Here is a 26,747-nt window from a genome sequence, read left to right on the forward strand (position 1 = left end):
AACAAAGGATGGGGGTGAAGGGAGTGGATGCTTGTCTAGCAAAGTTACCATTTTAGATGACAGTTTACCACATATGGTAAAAGAGGAATGCTATGCGTCATCATGACTTCAACAGATCATATGCCCAGACTCATCGGTAAGGACATGAAGAATAGGATTAGTTCTCTAAAATACAAGCTAGAGCACAAGTTGGGTGGGTGGGTTACTTCGAAGATGACTATGATTTAGAATTGATTTTTATACTTCAGATTAGAGTTTCTTTTACATAGTAGGTGACTAATATGTAAATAACATTTTTTTTGATAGATCAATAAATTTGAAATTTCATCAAAAAAAATATATAAAATTTTACTGGTTTAAATGGTTTTGGATTTGTTACATGTACAATCCATAAATAATTCCGGTTTACGGTTTAATTTTGTTTGACCACTGGTTTAATTTAAAATTTAAAAAGCGGAAAATAAAATTTACATATATTTTAATAACTTTTAAAATAAGAAACCTATTATGTTAATCACGTATATTTTAGAAACTAAAATAGATGTTTCATCTCAAGGTGTGAAACTTCTTGTTTAATTAAAAGGAAATAATGTATAAATGATGAAACTAAAATAGATGTTTCATATGATTCATTTAACGACGCCTTCAAATTCCAACTGGCACTTACCCAATCCAAATCCCGGTTCGATACTCGAATAGCTGAATATTTTGGGCCAATAGAAATATAAAATGGGCCGAAATATATAACTCTTGAGTCACTCAGTAAGTAGAGAGGCCCACACGGCGACGCATCACTTCCATGGACGCCTCTCTTCTCTCCGCCGATACCTTCAACGGCAATGCGGGGGAGCAGATTGCTCCTCCGCTGCAACCACCAGGCACGGATATGACCGGTATTTGCTTCAGAGATCAGCTCTGGATCAACTCCTACCCTCTAGACCGTAACTACGTCTTCGACTACTTCGCCCTCTCTCCCTTCTACGATATCACCTGCAACAACGAGATCCTTCGTCGTAGATCCGTTCACCCTCTCGACCACTCTCAGCTCTCGTAATCATCTCCTCCCCCTCCTTTCAATTTCGAGTTTTAGGGTTTTGATTATAAATTATCATGTGCAGGAAGATGACAGGGTTAGAGTATGTGATCAGCGATGCCACTGAGCCAAACTTTTTCGTGTTTCGGAAGCAGAAGAGAGATGGTCCTGAGAAAGTCACACCGATGCTGACGTATTATATCTTGGACGGTTCTATATACCAAGCTCCTCAGCTTTGTACTGTCTTTGCAGCTCGTGTTGTGAGAGTTTCTTCTCCCTTTCTCTCTTGTCTGCTTTTATAGATAGTTGCTGCTTAATTGTTTTTTTTTGTTTCCTTCTCATTTAGGGTCGGGCTGTTTATAATATATCTAACGCTTTCTCGGTTGCTGCATCCAAGTTGGAGACCATTAGGCAAGGTAAGCTTTTGTTCTGTCTCATTTGATGTGATGCAAATCGTTTCTTTCTGCTACTAGGAGTTAGATTTAAAGTTCTCTCCCGGCTCTACTAAGCTAAGTCCATAAGACTGGGCTGATAGATGCAAATGTAAATACTTTGTCAGTTAACTTAGGAAGCTCATAGTCAAATGCTTCACTTTTCAACTACTTGTGGTCTTTGTTGAACTTGAGAAAGCGCTTACTTCATCGATATCTTGTGATTTATCTATGGATTTTTCAGGTGATGCTAAAAGCCAGAACGAACCTTCTGAGTCAAAGCCTGCTAGTGAGACGGTTGATCTTAAGGAAGTGAAGCGAGTCGATTTGATTCTTAAGTCTTTATATAGCAAGGTACATTCGTAATACATACTTGCGTGAATCTGTTCTGGCTTTACTTCTTATTACCTTTTTTCTGATTGGGAGACTTGCTTCTTTATGTGTGTTGCGTTGTGCAGCTACCCCCAGCACCTCCACCACCACCCTTCCCTGAAGGCTATGTTAGCCAGGAAGCATTAGGGGAAAAGGAAGAAGAGGTTGGAACACAGGGAGGAGAGTCACAACAGCCTCAAATTGATCCTATTATCGATCAAGGTCCTGCTAAACGAATGAAGTTCTAAAGCTCATCAAGATTGTTTCTTCATCTTCGCTTCTCAGATAAATAGAATTCTTAGGTACTAGCAAAGACTCTTCTACCTTTTTTTCTTTCTTCTTATCTTCTAATTTGAACTCGTCACAGTATTGTTTACCTGGTCACTTGTCAAATTTTATCTGAAAGTAAGTCATCTCGCGGCAAACACTTCAAGGTCAACTAATTGGTATCTATCATGTACTTAATGAAATGAAATTGACAATTACTATGTGAACTCAAAAGAGAGTTGCATCATCAAAACGAATGGTTTATGTTGGTCAATGGTAACTAGATTTGATCTCTCAATTATTTTAGTCATCTTCTTGACCAACTAGTTGCAGTTTACTACCTCTCTATACCCTCATATATAAACATACTACACTCAACCGTGGTCTCAAGTTTCAACACCAAATCAATTACGTTTTAAACATATTCACCAATTTACATTAAAAAATCGGAGATGGAAACCAATCCATCGAAGTCCAGCGTCCTCATATATGTTCTAGTTCTTGCACTGGTCTTGTCTCCAATACTCCCATGTCAAGCAGCTAGTGTGCATCTAGGAGGTAAGTTAGAAAATTTATCTCTGAATTTCCCTATCTTACATGGTTTGTAGATTTTTCTTAGGGAGATAAAATTACGTTTCTATGGAAATAGGTGGAGGGCGTAAGTTGATGGCACCATCACCACCACTTCTCATGTGTCCACACTGTGAGTGTTGCGCACCGGCTGCACCTGGCTTCTGCTGCCCATGTAGCTGTCCCGGTGGTCCCTAATGATTACGACTTCGGTATCAGAGGGGATAATGGAAGTGGTTGATATCATTGTAATAGTTAAATGTATGAATAAGTCAACACGATCTTTAGTCTGTGTTTCTAATAAGAAAACTTGTGGGTTCTACTGGTGAGTATTAAAAGTATATAAGTTTGTAATATTTTGATGTATTAATAAGTAAGTAATCAAGTCCTCTTTATGTTTTTAATAAGAAAACTTTTGGGTTCCGCAGATGAGTTATAAGTTGGTTTTGATGACCTCCTTGGATTTGATGAAGAATCATAAATAAATCAAAAATTTGATCAGGTGAGTTCACAACAACGTTGAAATTCTTTCAGGGTTTGGAAAAAATAGTTAACTGAGAATTGCTAAAAAAAAAAAAATTTGGTAAAAATGTTAAGATATTATTACCAAATTTTAAGTTTTTGATAGAATTATAGAGAATAACACCAAGCAGAAAAAAAGAAAAAACTAAACACAAACTCGATCTAAAAACGAAAGGCAAGACAAACACAACAACCACAACCACAACTACAGCTCCGAAACGCGACTAAATCCGCACTATCAACTTGCCGCAAAAAGATGAACCAAGTTCAACCGAAAGTCGAAACCCGGTAATTTTGGCCTTTCCGATGAATCCACTCTTAAAGATAATGGCCCATCTAAAAACAGCTCGCCGAGAGTATCAAAACACCTGCCCACGAACAAGCAGCAACAGCAGCGGTCTACCACACTTTCAATAACCAAACCGAGCATTTATTAGACCTGGATACGACTTGTACAAGATATCGAACCGAGCAAAACAGGCCGCAACTTCCGTACTCCATAACCCGAGCCCATTCTGTACACAATTGCTTCGCACACCACCACAAGAAGCTCAATCAAGCTCATGTAGTGCTGGGATGTGAACGAAGGCCGAACATTAGATGTGGCGGTCATTAACACGAGAACCACCACATGCTCGAAGCCATCGAAAACCGACGAACTGTAATTGGAGCTGCTAAAAGTTATTGCGAAACTATTCCTAATTTATTACCTGCAATGACGTCTTGTTGGTTAAAAGAAAAGCTATGTGAGAAAATTCTTTATAAATAACTATGAGATCACCTAGTTTTTGGCAGAGAAAAGTAAACTATGTAGAGTTTCAAAAACTCAACTATTTTCCATGCATGCAATGACTAAAAGAAAAATTAAATATAATTTGATTCAGAATTCAATGAGAGAACTACTTGAATGCAATAAACTACCGTCGAAAAAGTAGATACAGCTGGATCATATGACACGACCATAAGTATTTTATAGTATCGACAGCATACTTCATGCCTCTAAGAGCATTTCCAAAAGAAACTCTATAACTCCAAATATAGAGTTTTTTGCTCTCCAAAAAGAAACTTCAAAACTTCAAATTTGAAGTTTTGAAGAGTGAAACTTCAAATATAGAGTTTCACTTTTCAAAACTTCAAATTTGAAGTTTCATCTTTTTATTTGCATTTTGGTCCTTACAATTATAGATCATATTTATAATTCTTAAATATTTTTTTGTTTATTGTTTTAATCCTTAAAAAATTTATATCTCATAAATATTTTAAATTTGTTTTATAAATTTAAGTTTACACATGAAATTAAATAAAAAATTTAAAACAAGATTTATAATATTTTAAAACTAGAATTAAACAACAAGAATATTACAAAAAACCATAATAAAAACTTATTAAAAACACATGAAGACATAATTATTACTCAAATTTAAATATTATAAAAACACTAGCAGTCTGGTAAATTTGCTCCAAAACTTCCCAAATCTCCAAAATGTTGCTCAAACAAATTTTGTGTAACCGAAGATGATTGTTGTTGTTGTTCTTGACGCCTTTTTCGTACGATTCTTTTTTGTTCAGATCGAATGTATTCACGAATATTAACATCATCGATAGAAGCTAAGTTTTTTAGAAATATTTTATTTTCCTCTTTTACTTCTTTAAAAGCTATTTTTTTGCTTCATTTTACAGTCGTAATTTAATCATCTCATGACCCTTTTCCCTGCTTGTTGTACTTTCGTTTAAAAGATCAAGGATTTTTTCATTTGATGATATCAAACTATCAGCGGGTATAAGAAATGCACTAGTTGATCATATATGGGAGCATTACGAAAATAATTTTATGGAATAATGGAGTATTTGCTTGCAGTTTAATATTTAATTATGTATTTTTATTTATAATTTTATATTTTAGTGTAAGATTTTTTTAATTAATATTTCTGTAATATTTATATATATGTACTAGTTATTTATAGAAGTTTTTATGAATTTACATCAACTATGACAAATATAAGGACTATAGTGTAAAATATAAATAATTTTGAAGTTAGGTTTGAAGTTTTACTTTTGGAGAATAATACATTGAAACTTCAAATATAGAGTTTTGGAAACTTCAAAATAGAGTTCCTTTTTGGAGATGCTCTTAGAGCATTTCCAAAAGAAACTCTATAACACCAAATATAGAGTTTTTTTGCTTTCCAAAAAAAAACTTCAAAACTTTAAATTTGAAGTTTTGAAGAGTGAAACTCTAAATATAGAGTTTCACTTTTCAAAAATTCAAATTTGAAATTTCATCTTTTTATTTGCATTTTGGTCCTTACAATTATAGATCGTATTTATAATTTTTAAATATTTTTTTGTTTATTGTTTTAATCCTTATAAATTTTATATCTCATAAATATTTTAAATTTGTTTTATAAATTTAAGTTTTACACGTGAAATTAATAAAAAAAATTTAAAAAGATTTATAATATTTTAAAACTAGAATTAAACAACAAGAATATTACAAAAAACCATAATAAAAACTTATTAAAAAGACACATGAAAACATAATTATCACTCAAATTTAAATATTATAACAACACTAATAGTCTGGTAAATTTGCTCCAAAACCTCCCAAATCTCTAAAATATTGCCCAAACAAATTTTGTGTAACCGAAGATGATTGTTGTTGTTTCTCTTGACGCCTTTTTCGTACCATTCTTTCTTGTTCAGATCGAATGTATTCACGAATATTAACATCAACGATAGAAGCTAAGTTTTTTAGAAATATTTTATTTTCCTCTTTTACTTCTTTAAAAGCTAATTTTTTTGCTTCATTTTGCAGTCGTAATTCAATCATCTCATGACATTTTTCCCTGCTTGTTGTACTTTCGTTTAAAAGATCAATGATTTTTTCGTTTGATGATATCAAACTATCAGCGGGTATATTATGAGGATATTATATTTCAACAATTTTTGGCTCGTAATCTACAAAAAAAAAAAAAAAGAGAATCATTTTTTACTTCTAAATGCACTAGTTGATCATATATGAGAGCATTACGAAAATAATTTTATGGAATAATATATTATTTGCTTGCAGTTTAATATTTAATAATGTACTTTTATTTATAATTTTATATTTTAGTGTAAGATTTTTTTAATTAATATTTCTGTAATATTTATATATATGTACTAGTTATTTATAGAAGTCTTACGAATTTACATCAACTATGACAAATATAATGACTATAGTGTAAAATATAAATAATTTTGAAGTTCGGTTTGAAGTTTTACTTTTGGAGAAAAATACATTGAAACTTCAAATATAGAATTTTGGAAACTTCAAAATAGAGTTATTTTTTAGAGATGCTCTAATTACACTGCAAGCGAAAAGTATTCAATTAGTATCGTTCCTTTGAATTCAACATCCTCTTAAAAAAGTATTTAGTGAAGTCTGCAGATTTTTTATCAGTGTAAAAGTTCCTTGCACAAACGGTCTAAATACATCACCTGCAACCAAAAATAGATTTCATAATACCAGATTCAAACATCATAAAATTAACCCATATGAGTAGTTATAATATATTTTCAGGGTTTGAAAAAAATAGTTAAAAGAGAATTGCTAACAAACTATTCCTGTTTATTATTTTTTAATTATGGAAATTTCAGATCTTAATTTTTTAAAATAACACTTTGTATCAAAATGATGTAAACCCGAGAACTACTAGTAGGCCATTAGAACGTTGGTAGTTTATTGTTTTCCACATGAAGTAGTACTCGAGAACAAAAAAAATTTAATCATTAATACTCATACAAACTTTTCCACAAATTTGAATTTCTTGGTATTTGATATTAATAGTTCAGCAAAAAAAAAACGACTACTTAACAAATGGATATAGAAGATAGCTAAATTTGGTTATAAAAACGTTACATAATCGCATAATATGCAAATATGAGTGAGAAACTCTTTTCAAAACCATTCTAATTCATTACGTGCGATGACGTCTTGTTGGTACTTCAAACTAAAAGAATGGCCAGTGAGCAGTGAGCCCCATCCGCAAGACGGAAGCCACGTAAGAAAATGTCTTTATAAATAACTATGGGAATGAGATCACCTAGTTTTGGCTGAGAAAAGTAAACTATTTCTTGAGTTACAAAAAGTCAACTATTTTCCATGCATGCAAGTTGCAACTATGACTAAAAGCAAAATTAAATATAATTTGATTCAGAATTCTATTAGATAACTAATTGAATGCAATAATCTACCATCGAAAACTCGATGCTGGGTCATATTACACGACCACAAGTATTTTATAGTATCGACAGCATACTTGCACATACGGTCTACATACATCATCAGCAACCAAAAAATAGATTTTACAATACCAGATTCAAACAACGTAAAATTAACCCATAGGAGTAATATTATAATATTTTTTCATCAATATAATTCGTATGATCTCGTTTATAATCCATTAATATTTTATAATACACACAGTATGTAATAGCTCGTATGCCGTAGGTAATAAGAACTCATTGTGGCAAACGGCTCACTGAAGAAAACAATTATAACAATTTTTCTTTCTGTGTGTTAAATGTTAGTATATGCAAAAGCTTAATTATTCGATTAAGTGAAGTTCCAATGTATCTAAAGCAATTTTCTAATATTTTAACTTGTTCCTCAATTTTTTTTTCCTTTGGAGACATGCATGCTGACGCTGCTGCTAAGCTAAAGAACAATGTATCGTAAACCTAAGTAAGATTTTTTTTAACTTGCCTTATAACCTAACTAATTTTGCTAGTCATTGAAAGAATATAGGATAATATTCCTAATTCTCTAGTATCTATCTTGTTAATATCTCACTGTATTACGTGATATGTGTAATAACTTTGGCTTTATATAACCTATTCAATATAATGAACCTCTCAAAGGGAATTCACCCAATAACATGATATCAGAGCTATAGCTTCTGATCTAAGTTTTTTTTTTCTTCTACGCCAACTCCTATCTATCATCTCTTCTCTTACATCTCTTTTCTATTCTCTTTCTGACTTCAAAACAACAATTAAAAACATTTTGATACAACAACATTCAATTTCAAAATTATTTTGATACGAATGGAATCCAAGTTAGATTTTCCTGTCCCCATATGTCTCAGAAAAACGGTAAGTCCGAACGCATGATCCGAACGATCAACAATGCTATACGGTCTTTACTTGCTCAGGATAAACTTTCACCGAGTTATTGGGTTGAAGCCCTCCATGTCACGGTTCATCTCATCAACATCATTCCTTCTGCAGCAATCCAAAACCAAATACCTCATATTGTCCTCTTTCATCAACCCCGACCTATGGCCACTTAAGAGTGTTCGGTTGCTTATGCTTTCCAAACCTCAACCACTCTCATCTCCCTAAACTCTCACCTCGCTCTACACCTTGTCTATTTCTTGGCTACCCATCCCAACACCGTGGTTACCATTGTCTAAACCTAAAAACCAACAAAATAATCCTCTCCAGACATGTCTACTTTGACGAGGACAAATTTCCTGCTGCATAACCAAAACATGATGGCTCAAAGTATCACTTTCTTGACCATCAAGATGAACCAGCACCCATTTTCAAAACCATCCTTACAAAACCTCTGCCGGCACCACAGCCAACACAAACAAACCCACCCATTAACACGATTCAGACGACTCCATCTCATTACCCAATGACAACGAGAGCACGGTCAGGAATCACAAAACCTAAACCTATAGTCTCCCTTCTTACCACTACCAAATCGCCACTACCAAAGAGCCACATCCAAGCCTTAGCCGACCCTAACTAGAACCCATCATTGTTTGATGAATATGGTGCTATGATTAAGACTATGACTTGGGACTTGGTACCACATCCAAAAAATGTCAATCTTATCAGGTCAATGTGGCTCCACAGACACAAATACGAAGGGAATGGGAAGCTTAAGAAGCACAAGTCTTGTATAATTACGAATGGTAAATCACAAGAAGCAGGTATTGACTTCAATGAAACTTTTATTCCAGTGGTAAAACCAACAACCATTCGAACTGTACTCCACATAGGTGTTGCAAACAACTGGCCGATACATCAATTGGATGTACAAAACACCTTCCTCCATGGAGACATAGAGGAGACAGTCTACATGCATCAGCCTCCTGGGTTTGTCAGCAAGCAACATCCCAACCATGTCTGCAAGCTTCGAAAGGCTATCTCTCGCCTCAAGCAAGCTCCAAGAGCCTGGAATGCGCACTTTGCAAAATTTCTAATGAAACTTGGCTTTGTCATAAGCAGGACAGATACATCTTTATTTGAATTCAGGAAAGGAGCTGAACTAGCATACATTCTATTATACGTTGATGACATTGTCTTAACATCATCATCAACAACACTCCTCAACAAAATCATTGAGGCACTCAAACCGAATTTCCCATGACTGATCTTGGTCGTCTGCAGCACTTCCTAGGAATAAAGGCGGACTTCAACAAACAAGGCCTCTTTCTAGTCAAAGCGCTTATGCTCAAGACATAATCAAGCGCGCAAACATGGGCACGTCTAAACTGGTCACCACGCCCGTAGACATCAAATCCAAACTTTCAGCTGAAGAAGGAGACAAGCTTGCGAACCCCACAGAATATCACAGCTTAGCATGCGCCTTACAATACCTCACATTCACACGCCCCGACATCTCCTACGGAGTCCATCAAATTTGTCTCTATATGCATGACCCTCGCGTTCCACACTTTCAAGCTTTGAAGCGCATCATACGATATGTAAAGGGCCCAATTTCACATGGACAACAGCTCTATAGAGGGAATATCGACACTTTGACAGCTTATACAGACGCAGACTGGGGAGGCTGTCCTGATACACGAAGATCCACCTCAGGGTTCTGTGTCTTTCTCAGCCCCAGTCTAGTCTCCTGGTCAGCTAATAGACAACAAACAATTTCAAGATCGAGCTCTGAAGCTGAATACAAAGGCGTGGCCAACACGGTTGCAGAACTATGCTGGATACGCAACCTAATGCTTGAACTCCACTACAAGATCACCAAAGCCTCTGTCGTCTACTGCGACAAAATTGGATCAGTATACCTCTCTTCTAACCTCGTCAAACATCAAAGATCAAAACACATGGAGCTACATATCCATTTCGTACGCGAGAAGGTGGCCATCGACAAAGTGAAAGTGTTATATGTACCAACACCACTCCAATATGCGGACATCTTTACCAAAGGACTCCCGGCAACACTCTTTCAGCAGTTCCGATCCAGTCTGACCATCTTACCATACGATGCTTCGACTGCGGGAGGGTGAAAGAATATAGGAGAATATTCCTAATTTTCTAGTATTTATATGTGATATGTTTAACAACTTTAGCTTTATATAGCCTATTCAATATAATGAACCTCTTAAGGGGAATTCATCCAATAACAGTCATTTATGTGTATATATGGTATATCCTATTCAATATAATGAACCTCTTAAGGGGAATTCATCCAATAACAGTCATTTATGCGTATATATGGTATATCCGTATTTGTGTTGACCAATAAAAACTAGTATATAAATGCTTAAATTCACCCGGTGTCTTTTTTTTTGTTTAAAAAAATGTGATTTCGTTTCTTTGACGGGAATCTAAGTATTGTAAATAATTTTTCCTAGTACGAATTGAACTCAGTGTTTTGACGGGCATTGGCTAAATTGATTCGAATATTCCTTGTCTATATAATACAAACTAGATTTTGACCCGCGCTTTGAAAGCGCGGGATTTATTTCATGTTATATTAACATATCAAATCATCAATATGTTTATGTATTCATCGGAGATTTAACTTCAAGATGTGTAATATTGTTTCGATATTGTGACAATATGTAACTATATTTTTGTGTAATGTGAAATTTTAAATTAATAGATTACAAATAAAATAAGACACAATAGATTACAATTTTTTATATCTTATTAAATTAAAACTAATTTCTATGATTAAGGAAAAACATTAACTACATATTAAACTATGATCCATCTATACTATTAGTTGAAATTGTATGTAATTATTATTTTCATATTAAATAAGATATAAATTACTATTATAAGAGAAAAATGTTACTATGATTCATCTTTAATTATTAAAAAAATGTATGGATTTTTTATTTTTGTATATATATTATTATCATATAAATTTTTTATTTTTATTTTTAAAATATATCAATTTGTAATGTTTCTGTTATAAATAATTTATAATGTATAGATTATACCATTTTGACACATGGCTAGATTCTTACTTGCGCTTTAAAAGCGCAATATTTTTTTCAAACAAAATTTTATTTGTTACCAGTTTGTATTTTTGAATTTGATATCAGTTTGTATTTTTGAATTTGTATCACATTTTTTGCAACAAAGACATCATTATATATATTTGTATGAATTCTTTAGTATTTATAAGAGTTGCATTTATGAATTTTGGGAAGAGTTTAGATATAATCTACACCTATTGTGTTTATTTAATGGTTAAATTTTTGAGATTTTTAGTAGTTATGTAAAGGTTACAATTAAATTTTTGAGATTTGTAGTAGTTATGTAAAGGTTACAAACTTACAATTATGGATTTTGCAATTGAAAATTTTAATTTAGTGTTAATGATTTTTTTTTAAACAAATTAACACATAATTCAATATCACTTATATATCACTTTGTCAATGAGAATACTATTTGGGGGTAAAATTGTATACATAATTTGTTTTCCAAAAAGTAATCTAGTACAACCTTAAACATTTTATAATTTATTAAAAACTGCTCAATTATAAATATACAGTAAATCCTGAGAGAGATATGTAAAGTAATATCAATATATCTCAAAGGCATATGTTTAATTAGAGATTTCTCAACGTTCTAAAGGTATTTGTTCAATTTCTTTGACCTTTTTTAATTTCTGGATTTTTGTGTGTATAAATATTCTTCACACGCATGGTTTAAATCAGATGAATCTGTTGACAGAAAAAAAAATCAGATGGATCTAACATAAAAACAAAGTGAAGATGAGGTGATGTTGGAAGATAAGGAATTAGCAAATAATTCAGGAAGATGAAGTGGGGTCCTTTTCGAAGAAGAAACACGCATGGTTTAATCTGGTACTTGTTGGGTTTTTTTATCTCGTAATTTTCTGATTTAGTCAAGCTTCGAAGGACACATAAGAAAATAAATGAAAGCAGCTGATGCAGTTTACAAAGAACTCATGTAAGTAATGCTATTTCTTAACTTCAAGATTTTAGTGAGGTGAATTTTTTTTTGTTCAAAGACGTAAGTTTTCGTAAGGCTTTTTTTAATAAATTAATTCCTTACAAAAATTTAACCTGCTTGGATTTAATTGTTTTAATTTGTCCTCATAGCCAGTTATATAGAGTATGTATAGTTGGAAATTAATTAACTATTCTACTTTGGAATTGTTTTAGGAATTTCTAAACTGCCTGAAACAACACGTATATAAGTCTCTGGATGCCTTATATAATGTTGTATTTGTTATAATGAAACTACTAATGTTGATACAATATTGTTTTTGTTCTGATAGAAAATTTTAATGTTCTGTAGGATCTGTAGAAGGAGCAGTGAAGTTTAAGTGAGATAAAAGAAAGCAATGAAAATATTCTTTTTAGATCAGCATAGAACTGATTCTGTTAAGCACAATAGACGGAAAAAATTATAATAATTTTATAAGTTAGGGATAGAACTGATTATGTTAGTTATGAAATGAAAACTAAAAAAAAAAATATTATGGTGTATATGTGATCATTATATGTAATGCAGTACTTAATATAGATGAATAAGACCGTAATATACCAAAAACCCTCAAAAGCGCACTTACATATGCATATGAGAATATGATCTCCAAGCTTGCTTCGGATCTGGCTGTGAATTGCTTCCATGAGTGAAGCACTTTGATTTGAATCCGCCAAAAAGTTTTAAAAAGTTTAATCTTGCTAAGAAAACTTAATTTTACGACTGATTAGTCTTTTTTTGTTATTTGTGGTAAATGCTTTTGTCAAGCTGTTGATGAATGTAGTTTTATACCATCTTGTTGTAAAAAAAAAGTTTTATACCATCTAATACCATTTCAGCATATTCGTCAGTTTGTTATAAACTAACCATTTGTTTAGTTTCTGTTTCACAAAAGTTGATTTGTGGAAGATTGAGAATTATAATGATTGGGCGCTAGTTTTTCTGCTCTAATATTTTAAATATTAAGGTTTACGATTTTTTATTTTTCTAACTTCTATTGTTTGTTATTGATTTGAAAAAAAAATTGCAACTACGATAACAACCGGCACAGTATTTGAATAGTTAAAAAAGAAATTAGTATAATAATAAATTTGTTATTAAGCATATATATTTTAAAAAAAAAACACTTCGACTTTAATTTAACAGTTATCCCTAATTCTGTTTTTATGGTTTATTTTCAATAGATGAGGGGTAAACATAAAATAAAAACTAATGATTTGGGGTTTAGGGTATTGTGAATTAGGGATCATATATGTTAGGAACGTATAATTATGAATACTGCCAAAATACATTATATCAGACTTTATGTATATATATTACATGTCAATTTGAAAATCTTGTATGTTATTCGATGGTGTAAGTTTCAATACGTAAAACCCACACAACACCATATACTTCAAAAAAAAACATATGGTTTACGATTGGTTATGTTAATAGAAATAATATAGTTAGATTTTTGTTTTAGTATAGAGAAATAATATAAGATTAGTTAGGTTACGATAGATTTAATGATTTAATAGATTAGTTTGTTGGAAGAGAAGATTTTGTGGAATAAGTAAATAATGCTTTATCTATACTATTATTTGCGAAGTAAAATTTTGCAACGAAGTTCTCACGTTAAAAATTAGAGCGGTTAATATCTATATTACCCTTAATGAATAATTTTTATATATACTATTTTTTATTTAATTAATTTATTTAGACAAAATTATCTATATATCTAAAATAATTCGTATATGAAGATTTCAAGAATGAGGTATATCTCCTTTTGATTATATGATTTGGTTGATTTCAACATACGTTTTGTTTCTATCTTCTATCTTTATTCTTTATTATTATTATTATCCTTATTATCATTGGACTTAACTTTCTAAATAAAACAAACTATTTAACCGAGGCTGTATATATATACGTAAGTTAATCCCCATGTCCTTAAAAGCTTCAAAATCAAACTTCTAATATCTAAATAGCGTTTTTTACTCAATGCAAAACATGTCTCATCTACGTGGAAAGCCAACTACTTTAGTATTTATTGATGATATTAAACCAGGGAACAATAGTTACAAATTAAAGGTGTGCGTTATGAAATTGTGGAAGTTGTGGAGATCAAAAAAAGTTGTCTCCATTGAAATGGTTCTTGAAGATGCAATTGTGAGTACACTACAATATTATTTTTGATGATGTATGTTTTTAGTTCATGTAAGATTTCTGTTTTTAGTTCATGTAAGATTATCTAACTTTTTATAAGCAATTTTACACTTGTGAATTATGCAACATAGTATAGGACAAATCCGTTTTATCAAATGACAAGCATTACTTCGTGTAATGATTTTCCTTCTTACTTACCAAACAAGTTTCTGAAGAAATTTTTAGAGATTCATTCTGGGATCTTCAAAAATGATATTTTGATTGGTTAGAGCGGTTAAATATGATGCTACCCTTAATGAATAAAATATAAAAATTAGCTAAAATAAAAACAAATTTTAATTTTTTCAAGGTAAGTGATTAACACTAATAATAATAAGAATTATTTAAAATCTAAAAAAATATATTTTAAAATAAAAGATAATTCCTATATATATTGTGTTGTTATCCTAAAATATATTTTAATAACATATTTATATTAATCAATATAAATTCTTAATTTATATAATTGAAAATATGGTATTGAGTGATTTCTAACATTTATTATTTAATGTTAAATATAGTATACAAAAAAATTCAAAATATTATAATAAGTACGAATTTTTAAATAAAAAATAAAAGAATAATTTATCATTATAATTGCTTATTTAGTAATGCATATATTAATAAATAATTATGAAATGCTTAAGCCCGTAAGTACGGGCAAAACACCTAGTAATTTAATTAAAATCATAGTTTAAAAATAATCTAGTGGCATTGTTTTGTAAATATTGTTGAAACAGAAGGGCACCTCAAAAAAGGGTCTTCTGTTTTAATAGTATTGATTTAGCAGCCACATAGGGTTACGATTGAGAGTGAGGATCCTTTTAAAAAAAAAAGAAACAAATAAAGTATTCAATGTGAAAATATATTTGAATTTTTGTTGATTTTGCTAAGAAAACTGTAAAAAAATGTTAAAAACCTCCATGTGAAAAAGGAGAGCTAAATATGAATTTAATAGCTTTTTTATTTTCATAAATCAATCGTTAGAGATAACAAACAACATTGAGTGAGTACACATGGACATACTCAGATACTGACACGAATTGTCGAGCAACAGACTTTTGCAAGAACATAGCCTGAAAAAAAATTAGAAACATCGACAAAAATGGCCGAACCGTTTGTCGAAACTCGAATCCCACAGCAAAAGCTCTACGAATCGAAACCTTTCCCGGCGGTAATCTCGCCGTCACTCCCCGCTCCGTCTCTCCCACTCTTCACACAAACCATCACCACCCACAAACCCTATCTCGACTCCCTCCTCCACCGATCCGGAGCCGTCCTCTTCAGAGGCTTCCCGTGAACTCCGCCACCGACTTCAACGACGTCGTTGAGGCTTTCGGTTTCGACGAGCTTCCTTACGTAGGAGGCGCCGCGCCACGCACTAGCGTCGTAGGACGTGTCTTCACCGCCAACGAGTCCCCACCTGATCAAAAGATCCCATTTCACCACGAGATGGCTCAGGTCTGTTTTAAAAAAAGGTTTTATCTTTTTTTTTTTTTATTACAATGAATATATAAAAATTGGATCTTTGAAAGATGTTTGTTGTTAGGTTCCTGAGTTTCCATCAAAGTTGTTCTTTTACTGCGAGGTGGAGCCTAACTCTGGAGGAGAGACACCTATCGTGTTGAGTCACGTTGTGTACGAGAGAATGAAGGAGAAGCATCCAGAGTTTGTTCAGAGGTTGGAGGAACATGGTTTGGTCTACGTCAGGGTTTTAGGTGAAGATGATGATCCTTCTTCACCCATCGGCCGTGGCTGGAAATCAACATTCTTGACTCATGACAAGAACGTTGCTGAGGAAAGGTAACTTTAACTTCATCATCTCTTAATAGTCTCTCTCTTGATAACACTGAGGACTTTGAATCGACAGGGCGGCTAAGCTGGGAATGAAACTGGAATGGACCGAGGAAGGAGGAGCCAAGACTATAATGGGTCCAATCCCAGCGATCAAGTTTGACAAGTCGAGGAATCGTAAAGTGTGGTTTAACAGCATGGTGGCTGCTTACACAGGGTGGGAGGATAAGAGGAATGATCCAAGGAAGGCTGTGACTTTTGGAAACGGGGAGCCTTTACCTGAAGATATAGTCCATGACTGTTTAAGGATACTCGAAGAAGAATGTGTTGCTGTTCCGTGGCAGAGAGGAGATGTTCTGCTTATAGACAACTGGGCTGTTCTTCACTCACGTAGACCGTTTGTTCCTCCTCGCAGAGTGCTTGCATCGCTCTGCAAATAGATTGTTATATTGTCTTGTTCCACAACCTGTATACAAACTCATCCTTATGGTATTGTCACACGTGACTAAAGCTTTGTATTCTTAGCTACTAGTGTCTTACATTATTCCTTAAGAGAAAGAATGAAAATTCGAAGTCATTGTCATCTCTGGTTCTGTGTTACATAGACGCACATAAGTGTCTTTACTTTTTATTCATATCGTTTCTTCTGCTTATCAGTAGCCTCTGGTGGCAAGGACAGGAACTGGGTGATTTTCTGGACCTGGGAGACGTCAATCCTGTAGTTTTTGGCAACTTCGTTCAGAGTCATTGGACCCTTGTGATCCTGAGCCTTGCCCTGATAGAGAAGCATGATGCGTCTCACTTGAGCCACGTTTAGTGTTCCTTGCGGCACCGGTTTTGCCTCGTACCTTGTTGATTCAGGAGTAGTGTTCCGGAGCTTTGGGAGTGGCCTTTTCGACGTTTCCACTACCGATGCCTGTTTAAATCACAAAGCATGACCTTTTGTTAAGACGGAAAGACAAGAATATGATACTATTATTTTATCAATATCCTCACAGTTCATCTCTCATTTAACTTAATCTACACAATCAGCAGCACTAAGATCAACAGCAGGATATGGGATACAGTCTGTTTGGGGCTAGACGACATATAACAGTTACTCATGCCAAATATAATATACTCTAGCGTGTAGGAGACCCCAACACCATCTGTGAAAATATTATTATCACCTTACAATAGGTAACAAGTCGGCAATGTTCAAGAAACCTTCATCCAACTATCAACTTAAATTCAATCAGCTACAAGATCTTTACATGACTAATGAAAAAAAAAACCTCACACAGTCACACAAGTTGAGATAACACAGACATAGTACAGTAAAAAACTTAGCCGTTTGTGGATGGATTAGGATGGACACTAACTTAATAGCACATATATACTTGTCCTGATAACATCAAAAAAAAAAAAACAAGACACTAGTAACCTCGCCCATCTCAGCTTTACCACCGGGTTTAGCCTTTATTCTCCCAACCATTTGGTTCAACATTGTATCGTATTGTGGGTCTCTTTCACTATCATCACTGCTGCTTCCTCGAGCTTGAAAATACCCAACAAAACTCAGATTCAAGAAAAAAAACAAAACAAAAGGAACATGTCTAGAGAAGAAACAAAATCCAAGATTCTGCAACATCAAATCAGTGTTGATAAGTAGAAATGTGAAAACTTCCGAATACCAGAAACATCATTGATAGACGGAGATTTCCCGGCGCTGAGTTCTTCTTTTGGAAGAGATCTCCGATCGAGCCTTGATGGAAACTTTTCAACTTCTTTGACTCTCCCAACGGCTCGACGCAGTTGCTGACCCATTGAGATACTCTTATTATACAAGAGATTACAACTCTGTGTTGTTTTGCAGATGATGGTTACAATGTGGAGGGATATAACGGTAGCCCTCCCTTCCCTTCCCCTGCCTTATTCAGGAGGCACAGAGAGAGAGAACCAAGAAAGTGAAGGAACGTGTTTGCCTTGAATGGGTTTGTTTTACCCACTGCGGTATTCGAACTCGCGCACAGAACCTCCAAACCCACTTTTTTTTTTTTTGGTTGTTTAGCCCAAACAATATGGATAAAGGCCCATATAATTTTCCGCCCAGAGGTCAGTAAACTCCTCTCGGAGTGATCAAGATGGTCATGTGAATGATCGTAACCGTGCCATCATTGGTCTCTATAATGGGCTTCCACGGTTAGTAGAGATCAGGTTCGTATAATAATATTACTTGTAGCTTTATTTCATGTTTTATATCTTTACTAGTATTATGCCTGTGCTACGCACAGATCAATTCATTATATTAGAAATTATTTGATCATCATCATAATTTTCAATCATAGTGAATATTATTTAAAATATTATATAAACAGTAACATATCATTTTAGAGGTACATGCATTGAAATAAAGTGGTTGAAAGTCTGAAAGAAAAACTTTATATCAATATTTGATGGTTACGTACAGAATAAAAAATACTTAATTTAGTTTAGTGTAACTTTAGATATGATGAATCTAATAATTTACTATTTTAATTTTTATAGTTTAAAATTGACATTTTATGTTGATTTACCTGAAATATTTTTTAAAGCACACATGTAAACAAAATTAATTCACATTACTTATTTTCCACATGTTGATTTACCTGACAATTTTCTTTTTGAATTTATAAGGTTGAAATTTACAGCTTAAGTTTGCATTTTGTAAATTAAAAATTTGTATAGCAATAATTAAGTAAAGTAAATTTACCTTTGGATAAAAAAAAATAATCTCCTTGATACGTTCAGCAATAACTCAATTGCAGTTGTGAATACTGGAAAATAATTGATTCAACCAATGAAACATTAGTCAACAAATCAGAAAAAATAGCAAAGAATGGAAAACGTTAAAACATTTTTTGTCATGTCAAAAGCTTGTGCTTCTTTGATTCACAAATCACAACTGCAATTGAGTTATTGCTGAACGTATGTTCCATTCTATTTCTCTAAACTGTGACCTCCAAGCCCTGTAAATCAAAAGATCGAGAAAGTTTCTAAGTTAGTTATGTTGTAGTGATCTAAAATCAAATCTCTTCAAAGTTATCGTACCAATATCAATTGCATCCCGTAATTCCTCTATATCAATCTAAATCTTGTTGATAATAAGCTTTTAAGTATTAATCTAGATGAATAATTTTAAAAATAAATTGGTGCAGAAAAAAAATATGAAGAAACCCAAGGAAAATTTAAGAGAGATGAAAAGATCTTTCATTCTTTTGTTTGCGTGAGAAAATAGAAAAATTGAGGAAAAAAGAAACAGAGAGTAAATTATATAAAAGAGGAAAATCAAAAACAGTTTGAAATCATGGTCAAGTGACTTTGAACGTGTATAAAGAAAATTGCTAAAAATTAGGAATGTAAGAGATTTTCTTTTAAATCAATTGTTTTTTTTAAAAAAATTTTCTTTTCCATTTGTCACAATTCTATTAGTCAAGTGACTTGTGCTTTAGTATATAAGGGATACTCTTCTCTTTGTTCAAACTCTTGTTGTTGTCCCTATCATGGTTAGTAGAGATCAGGCTTCTATTGTGATGGTGTACATTCAATTATGTGTGGAGGTAGTTAAGAATAGTCTGAGATCCCTTTTTATTGCCTAGCTTGTTCTGTGACTCACAATACAATAACAAAATGAGATATCAAAGTGGCCTACTGGTTCTTTGAGATTATCACAAACGACTGCCAAAAGTCGCATGTTCGATCACTACAAGAAAACGTAGCAGTAACAACGGCGTTTTACGAGGAAATAATTTCCTCGTAAATTTACATACGCTTTACAACGCAATTACGACGAGACATAACTTCGTCGTAAACTCCATGGTAATTTACGACAAAACGTTTTCGTCGTAAAGTCAATGTAAGTTTACGACGAAAGTACGTGGAATGCGAAATAGTTGTAAACGTTACATCGACATTACAACGAATCGTGTTACCGTTATATAAAGGTGAAAACGTATATTCAATGTGCTTTAACTTACCTAAATTCGTTGTAAACGCGTTGTAAATTTTCTATGTAAAATCCATGTAAAACTTACCATATTTCTCTATATATATGTCATTTCCCACAACTCTCTTCCTCACAACACACAACTCTCTTCCTCACAACACACAACTCCTCATTCAGCCACCAATTACTATTTCGAAGATAACGATAACGAACATGAGTCATTCGTCTGTCTGCCAATTCAGTGGAGCGACAAGGAGAAAATGGAGGGAAGTGCAGTTGGTTTATACTTGAGTGGAACCTCCGACCATCGCAAAGGTTCCTCTCAAGTACAAACCAGCTGCACTTCCGTCCACTTTCTCCTTGTCGTTCCACTGAATTGGCAGACAGACGAACGACACAGGTTCCTTATCGTTGTCTTAGAAATAGTAAATGGTGGGTTAACAACGCAATTACGACGAACCCAAAGAAACCAAATTTCGTCGTAAACGCCATGTAATATTACGACGTAAGTACGTCGAAAAGAAAACTTTACATCGATATTACAACGAATCATGTTACCGTTATATTTAGGTGAAAAACTTATCGAAGTTCGTTGTAAAGTCGTTGTAAAAAAACTATGTAAAATCCATGTAAAAGTTTCCTTGTAAAATCGTTGTTATATTTCAACTACCCAACTCGAAAATTTCTCTATATATATGTCATTTCCCACAACTCTCTTCCTCACAACACACAACTCTCTTCCTCACAAGATCCAAACGGAAAAAAAAAAATTTTTTAAAAAAAATAGAAGAAAAAATGGTCGGTGGCGGTAGTATTTACGAGTTACGAAGTTGGATGTATTTGCACAAAGATTCCGACGGGAGAGTGACGAATGCATTTCTGAACGGGCTAGAGACATTCATGCACCAGGCGGGCTGTACACCGATCACGCAGGAAAGCGGTAAGATGTTCCGCCCCTGTTCAAAATGCAAGAATTCAAAATTTGCACGTAGTGAAACTGTATGGAATCATTTAGTAAACAAAGGATTTACACCACAGTACTACATTTGGTATCAACATGGAGAGGGTTATGGGGGAAATGAAGCTAGTAGTAGTAATGCTAATTTTGAGGATGCTCATCATAATGAAGAACTGAATCATGTGCATAATGAACATAATTATCATCAAGAGGAGCAGATGGTAGATCATGATAGGGTTCAAGATATGATTAGTGATGCATTTTTAGAAACAACTACAACAATAGCAGATGGAACTGGAAATGTAGAAGAACCTAATTTGGATGCAAAAAGGTTTTATGAAATGCTAGATGCTGCAAATCAACCAATCTACACTGGTTGTAGAGAAGGTCTCTCTAAATTGTCTCTAGCAGCTAGGATGATGAATATTAAAACGGATCATAATTTACCTGAGAATTGCATGGATGCATGGGCGGAGTTGTTTAAAGAGTATTTGCCAGAAGACAACGTGTCTGCTGAATCTTATTATGAGATTCAGAAATTGGTTTATAGTCTTGGGTTACCCTCGGAGATGATTGATGTTTGCATCGACAACTGCATGATCTACTGGAAGGAAGATGACAAGTTAGAAGAGTGTCGATTCTGCAAAAAACCACGATTCAAACCGCAAGGCCGTGGGAGGAATAGGGTACCGTACCAAAGGATGTGGTACCTACCAATTACAGACAGATTGAAAAGATTATATCAATCTGAGAGGACTGCTGCGTCGATGAGGTGGCATGCCGAACATGTCCAGAGAGATGGTGAGGTTGCACATCCATCAGACGCAAGAGCGTGGAAACATTTCAACAAGGTACACGGAGATTTTGCTACAAATATTCGGAATGTCTATCTTGGGTTATGCACCGATGGATTTAGTCCATTTGGAATGTCTGGTAGACAATATTCTTTGTGGCCAGTCATTCTTACGCCGTATAATTTACCGCCGGATATGTGCATGGAACAAGAATTTCTATTTTTGACCATATTAATCCCAGGGCCGAAGCATCCAAAACGGTCTCTTGATGTTTTTCTTCAACCGTTGATAGAAGAGCTAAAGCAATTGTGGTCAGAAGGGGTGAGGACGTACGATTGTTCCTTGAAAAACAATTTTACGATGCGAGCAGTTCTGATGTGGACGATAAGTGATTTCCCTGCTTATGGGATGTTGTCTGGCTGGACAACACATGGAAGATTATCTTGTCCGTATTGTCTTGGATCCACGGATGCTTTTCAACTGAAGAATGGTAGGAAGAGTTGTTGGTTTGATTGTCATCGTCGGTTTCTTCCACTTGCCCATCCGTACAGAAGAAATAAGACATTGTTTCGACACAAAAAAATTGTCAGAGACAGTCCTCCTCCATATCTCACCGGCCAGCAGATCGAAGCGGACATTGATTATTACGGAGCTCAGGAAACAGTTAAGGTTGGAGGAAATTGGCATGTTCCTGGAAATATGCCTGATGGGTATGGTGTATCTCACAATTGGCATAAGAAGAGTATATTTTGGGAGCTACCCTATTGGAAGGATCTTCTCTTACGCCACAATCTGGATGTCATGCATATCGAGAAAAACTTTTTTGAGAACATCATGAATACATTACTTAACGTCCCTGGGAAGACAAAAGATAACAAAAAGTCAAGGATGGACTTACCTGATATTTGCTCAAGAAGTGAGTTACATATCAAGAGCAATGGAAACGTTCCTGTTCCCATCTTCCGGTTGTCATCAGCAGCCAAAACAACCTTGTTTGACTGGGTTGCATCGGAAGTTAAGTTTCCTGATGGTTATGTTTCAAATATGTCAAGATGTATTGAACGAGGTCAAAAGTTCTCCGGAATGAAAAGTCATGATTGTCATGTGTTTATGCAACGACTGCTTCCATTTGCTTTTGCCGAGCTCCTTCCAGCAAATGTCCACGAAGCACTTGCAGGTAATTATAAATTTATATATATACATATGTTACGAAATGTTATTAATTTGATTCCTTTTAAAATATACAGCCATCGGAGCATTTTTCAGAGATCTTAGCACACGTACGTTCAAAGAAGAAGTCATCGAACAACTTCATCAGAACATTCCGATCATATTGTGCAACCTGGAGAAGATATTTCCTCCTTCATTTTTTGACGTCATGGAGCATCTAGTTGTCCACCTACCGTATGAAGCATTGCTTCGTGGACCTGTTCACAACGGATGGATGTATCCGTATGAGCGACAGATGAAACATTTGAAGGGGAAAGCAAGAAATCTTGCAAAGGTAGAAGGTTCAATAGTTGCAGGGAGTTTGACAGCCGAAACATCTAACTTCACATCATACTACTTTGCTCCAACTGTTCGTACGAGAAAAAGAGTTCCTAGGAGATATGATGATGGTGGAGTACCGACATCATATCCAATTGATGGTGTTCCTGACATTTTCTGCGAAATTGGACGGTTTGGTGGTAAAACGAAAGAAGTATGGTGGTCATGTGAAGAAGATAAACATAGTGCCCACACTTATATTCTGCTCAACTGCGAGGATGCAATGACCCGTTACTTTGAAAGGTAAATATTTTTGTGAATGTTAATTATATGAATTAAAATTAATTATGTATGATTTGATTATTTGTTCAATTTGCAGGATGTTTGTATCTCAAGTTGAAGAAGCAATACCAGGAATATCTGCAACTGATGTGGATACACGTAAAGATAAGCACTTTGTCAAGTGGTTAAAATCACAGGTAATATATCTCATACTATTATATTAATTAAGTAAGTGTTTAAGAATATATATATGTTTTTTGCAGGTTGATTATGACGATCCTTATTATCCCGTATGGTTTCACGAATTGGTTCAAGGTCCAGTTGCAAAGGTCACCACATCACCTATGTATTTCACACGAGGATTTACCTTTCACACATACGAGTATGGGAGACATCGGGCAACGAGTAACTACGGAATATGTGTGAAAGGGATATTGCAGGAGATTATTGAAGTGGAATTTCCGGGGTTATTGAAGCTAAAATGCGTCCTCTTCAAATGTGAATGGTTCGATCCTGTTGTGAACCGAGGGATTCGGTATAACAAATTTGGTGTTGTGGATGTCAATTTTGGGAGAAGATACAACAAATTTGAGCCTTTCATTTTAGCTTCACAAGCCGAGCAAGTTAGCTTCCTTCCTTATCCTCGGCTTCGAACTTCCGGGATAAACTGGGTAACTGCTATCAAAGTTACACCTCGTGGACGCATTGTCGTTGGAGAAGAACCGCCCTTGCAAGAAGAAGACGCTATCACTGAAGTTGAGGTACCAGAACAACCAACTGATGAAATCCTTTTGATCGACCCGCAAAACTTTCAATATGAAGATATTCCCGAAGATGCGACAGATGAAGCACGTGAAGACGAGTTCGAGAGAAGCGACGATGATGATTGTAATGATAGTGATGAGAACGAAAACGATTTAGAGTGATGTAATAGTGATGAGAACGAAAACGATTTAGAGTGATGTAATATATGTATCAAATGTTGGATTTCTCTATTGTAACATTTTCTAAAAGAAAGAGTAAGAAGTAGTATGAAATAAGATATGATGTTAGATGATATGTGACTTTGGGGTTTAGGGATTTCATTCTCGGTGTTTAGGGTTAAGCGTCGTAATTTCGTCGTAAATGGAAAAACGCGGGCCTGGTAATTTCGTCGTAAAACGAAAAACACGGGCCTGGTAATTTCGTCGTAAAACGAAAAACACGGGCCTGGTAATTTCGTCGTAAATGAAAACCGCGGGCCTGGTAAATTCGTCGTAAATGGAAAAACGCGGGCCTGGTAAATTCGTCGTAAATTAACGTCGCTTTTACGACGAATCCTAATCTATATAAGGAGACGCCGAGAGCGAGGCTGCCTCGCTCATTCCTCCCAAATTCCTTTGCTCTCTCTAAGGTAAACTCTCTCTTCTCTCTTTTTTTTTTTTTTTTTTTATTAGTTTAGGTGATTAGTTAGGTAACGGAATTAGTTTAGGTGATTAGTTAGGTAATTAGTTTAGGTGATTAGTTAGGTAACGGAATAATATTTTTATTATGTCGTAATTGATTAAATTTATTTTAGTTTTTTTAGATGGCTCCTAGAAGAAAATCCAGAGCACCTAGCTATAGAGATTTGTTTGGCGACGATGGTTCCGGTACATCTTCTTCCGGTCCATCGTCTTCCGGTCCATCATCCTCCACCGCAGTTCCAGACTCTCAGCCTTCTCAGAGAGTTGCTTGGAGTCCTCCTCCACCGCAGATGCCTCCACCGCAAATGCCTCCACCGCATATGCCTCCACCTCCTCCTCCAGCGGCTGCACCTGAGCCTGTCCCAGAAGGTGCAGTTCATCCGGATTTGCGTGTGCCTTCATATGCCCCATTCGCGAGATATACGGTAGAGGATTTGCTTGCCCAGCCTGGACGGGAGGGTTTGGATGTTCTAGACCCCGATAGACCCCGAGGAACTTATTGGTAAGTTATTAATTTTTATTACATTAAAATTTAAATTATTTTTATTTTTTAACGGTTAAATTGTTTTCCTTTCAGGTTTGGGGCTAACAACCGTGTTGGCCGGAGCGTTTCGAAAACGATTAAGGGTTACTACGACGGGGCATATCCGAACTGGAGCAAGACTCCAAATCACGTTAAGATCACTTGGTTTAAAATGTTTGCGGTAAGATTTTTAAATTTAATTAAATTTTCACTTTTAAATATGTATATATTTTTTAAATATTATTATTAATTGTAATTTTTTCAAATTTTTTGTGTTTCAGCAAAAGTGGCATTGGTCTTTGGGAATCACCGAGATGGTGAAGGCGGAATTCGTTGCAAAAGCAAAGATCCGCCTCTGCAACACAGTCTCCGATTGGAAGGACAAGTGGGAGCTCGACGGGTATGAGGGAAAGCCCACTGAGCTCACGAAGGATGTGTGGGATGGCCTCATCGCCTACTGGAAGCACCCCTCTTCGATCAAAAAGGCCAATTCGTGCTCGGCTTCTCGAAGAACGAAGGATAAAGATGGTAATTTGCCCATGCTTCACAGAACCGGCCAAAAACCACATGCAGGCATCCGTCTAGAAGTTGTAAGTTTTGTTTTTAAATATTTATTTTAAAATATTCAATTAATATAATTTTTAATTTTTTTTTTTTGTAGTTGGAGAAGACGGGAGTCTTACCATCTCTGTCTGACCTATTCAAGATGACTCACGCCACATCCGACGGAGTTTTTGTGGATCCTGCATCTGAGAAACTCGCTCAAGCAGTGGCTACTCGGATTGAAGAACGGGAGACGCAACTAACTCAGGAGTCTCCCGATGGATTACCCGTCACATTGTCCACCGAAGAA

General features: G+C 34.7%; 4 protein-coding genes across 4 annotated transcripts; 3 read left to right on the top strand and 1 right to left on the bottom strand.

Moving 5' to 3' along the window:
• Window positions 1-754: 754 nt before the first annotated feature.
• On the top strand, window positions 755-2,261 carry LOC125603028 (mediator of RNA polymerase II transcription subunit 6-like). The gene is made up of 5 exons (XM_048774290.1): window positions 755-1,050; window positions 1,119-1,293; window positions 1,380-1,449; window positions 1,709-1,818; window positions 1,923-2,261. The coding sequence occupies exons 1-5, from the start codon at window positions 800-802 to the stop codon at window positions 2,082-2,084; spliced, it is 768 nt and encodes a 255-aa protein (XP_048630247.1). The 5' UTR covers window positions 755-799; the 3' UTR covers window positions 2,085-2,261.
• Window positions 2,262-2,493: 232 nt separating this feature from the next.
• LOC125603029 lies at window positions 2,494-3,174 on the top strand. Its single transcript, XM_048774291.1, has 2 exons — window positions 2,494-2,661; window positions 2,753-3,174. Exons 1-2 carry the CDS (start codon window positions 2,556-2,558, stop codon window positions 2,869-2,871), a joined length of 225 nt encoding a protein of 74 aa, XP_048630248.1. The 5' UTR covers window positions 2,494-2,555; the 3' UTR covers window positions 2,872-3,174.
• Window positions 3,175-15,648: 12,474 nt separating this feature from the next.
• LOC106446004 (clavaminate synthase-like protein At3g21360) lies at window positions 15,649-17,017 on the top strand. Its single transcript, XM_013887670.3, is given in 4 exon segments — window positions 15,649-15,941; window positions 15,944-16,107; window positions 16,196-16,449; window positions 16,517-17,017. Coding segments are annotated over 4 exon segments (972 nt in total). The 5' UTR covers window positions 15,649-15,751; the 3' UTR covers window positions 16,881-17,017.
• On the bottom strand, window positions 16,925-18,417 carry LOC106446005. Its single transcript, XM_013887671.3, has 3 exons — window positions 18,114-18,417; window positions 17,864-17,976; window positions 16,925-17,356 (listed from the first exon to the last, which is right to left on the bottom strand). The coding sequence occupies exons 1-3, from the start codon at window positions 18,244-18,246 to the stop codon at window positions 17,069-17,071; spliced, it is 534 nt and encodes a 177-aa protein (XP_013743125.1). The 5' UTR covers window positions 18,247-18,417; the 3' UTR covers window positions 16,925-17,068.
• Between the last annotated feature and the right edge of the window lie 8,330 nt (window positions 18,418-26,747).

This window comes from Brassica napus, unplaced genomic scaffold (genome assembly GCF_020379485.1).
Source record: "Brassica napus cultivar Da-Ae unplaced genomic scaffold, Da-Ae ScsIHWf_306;HRSCAF=497, whole genome shotgun sequence".
NCBI classification, from domain to species: Eukaryota; Viridiplantae; Streptophyta; class Magnoliopsida; order Brassicales; family Brassicaceae; genus Brassica; species Brassica napus.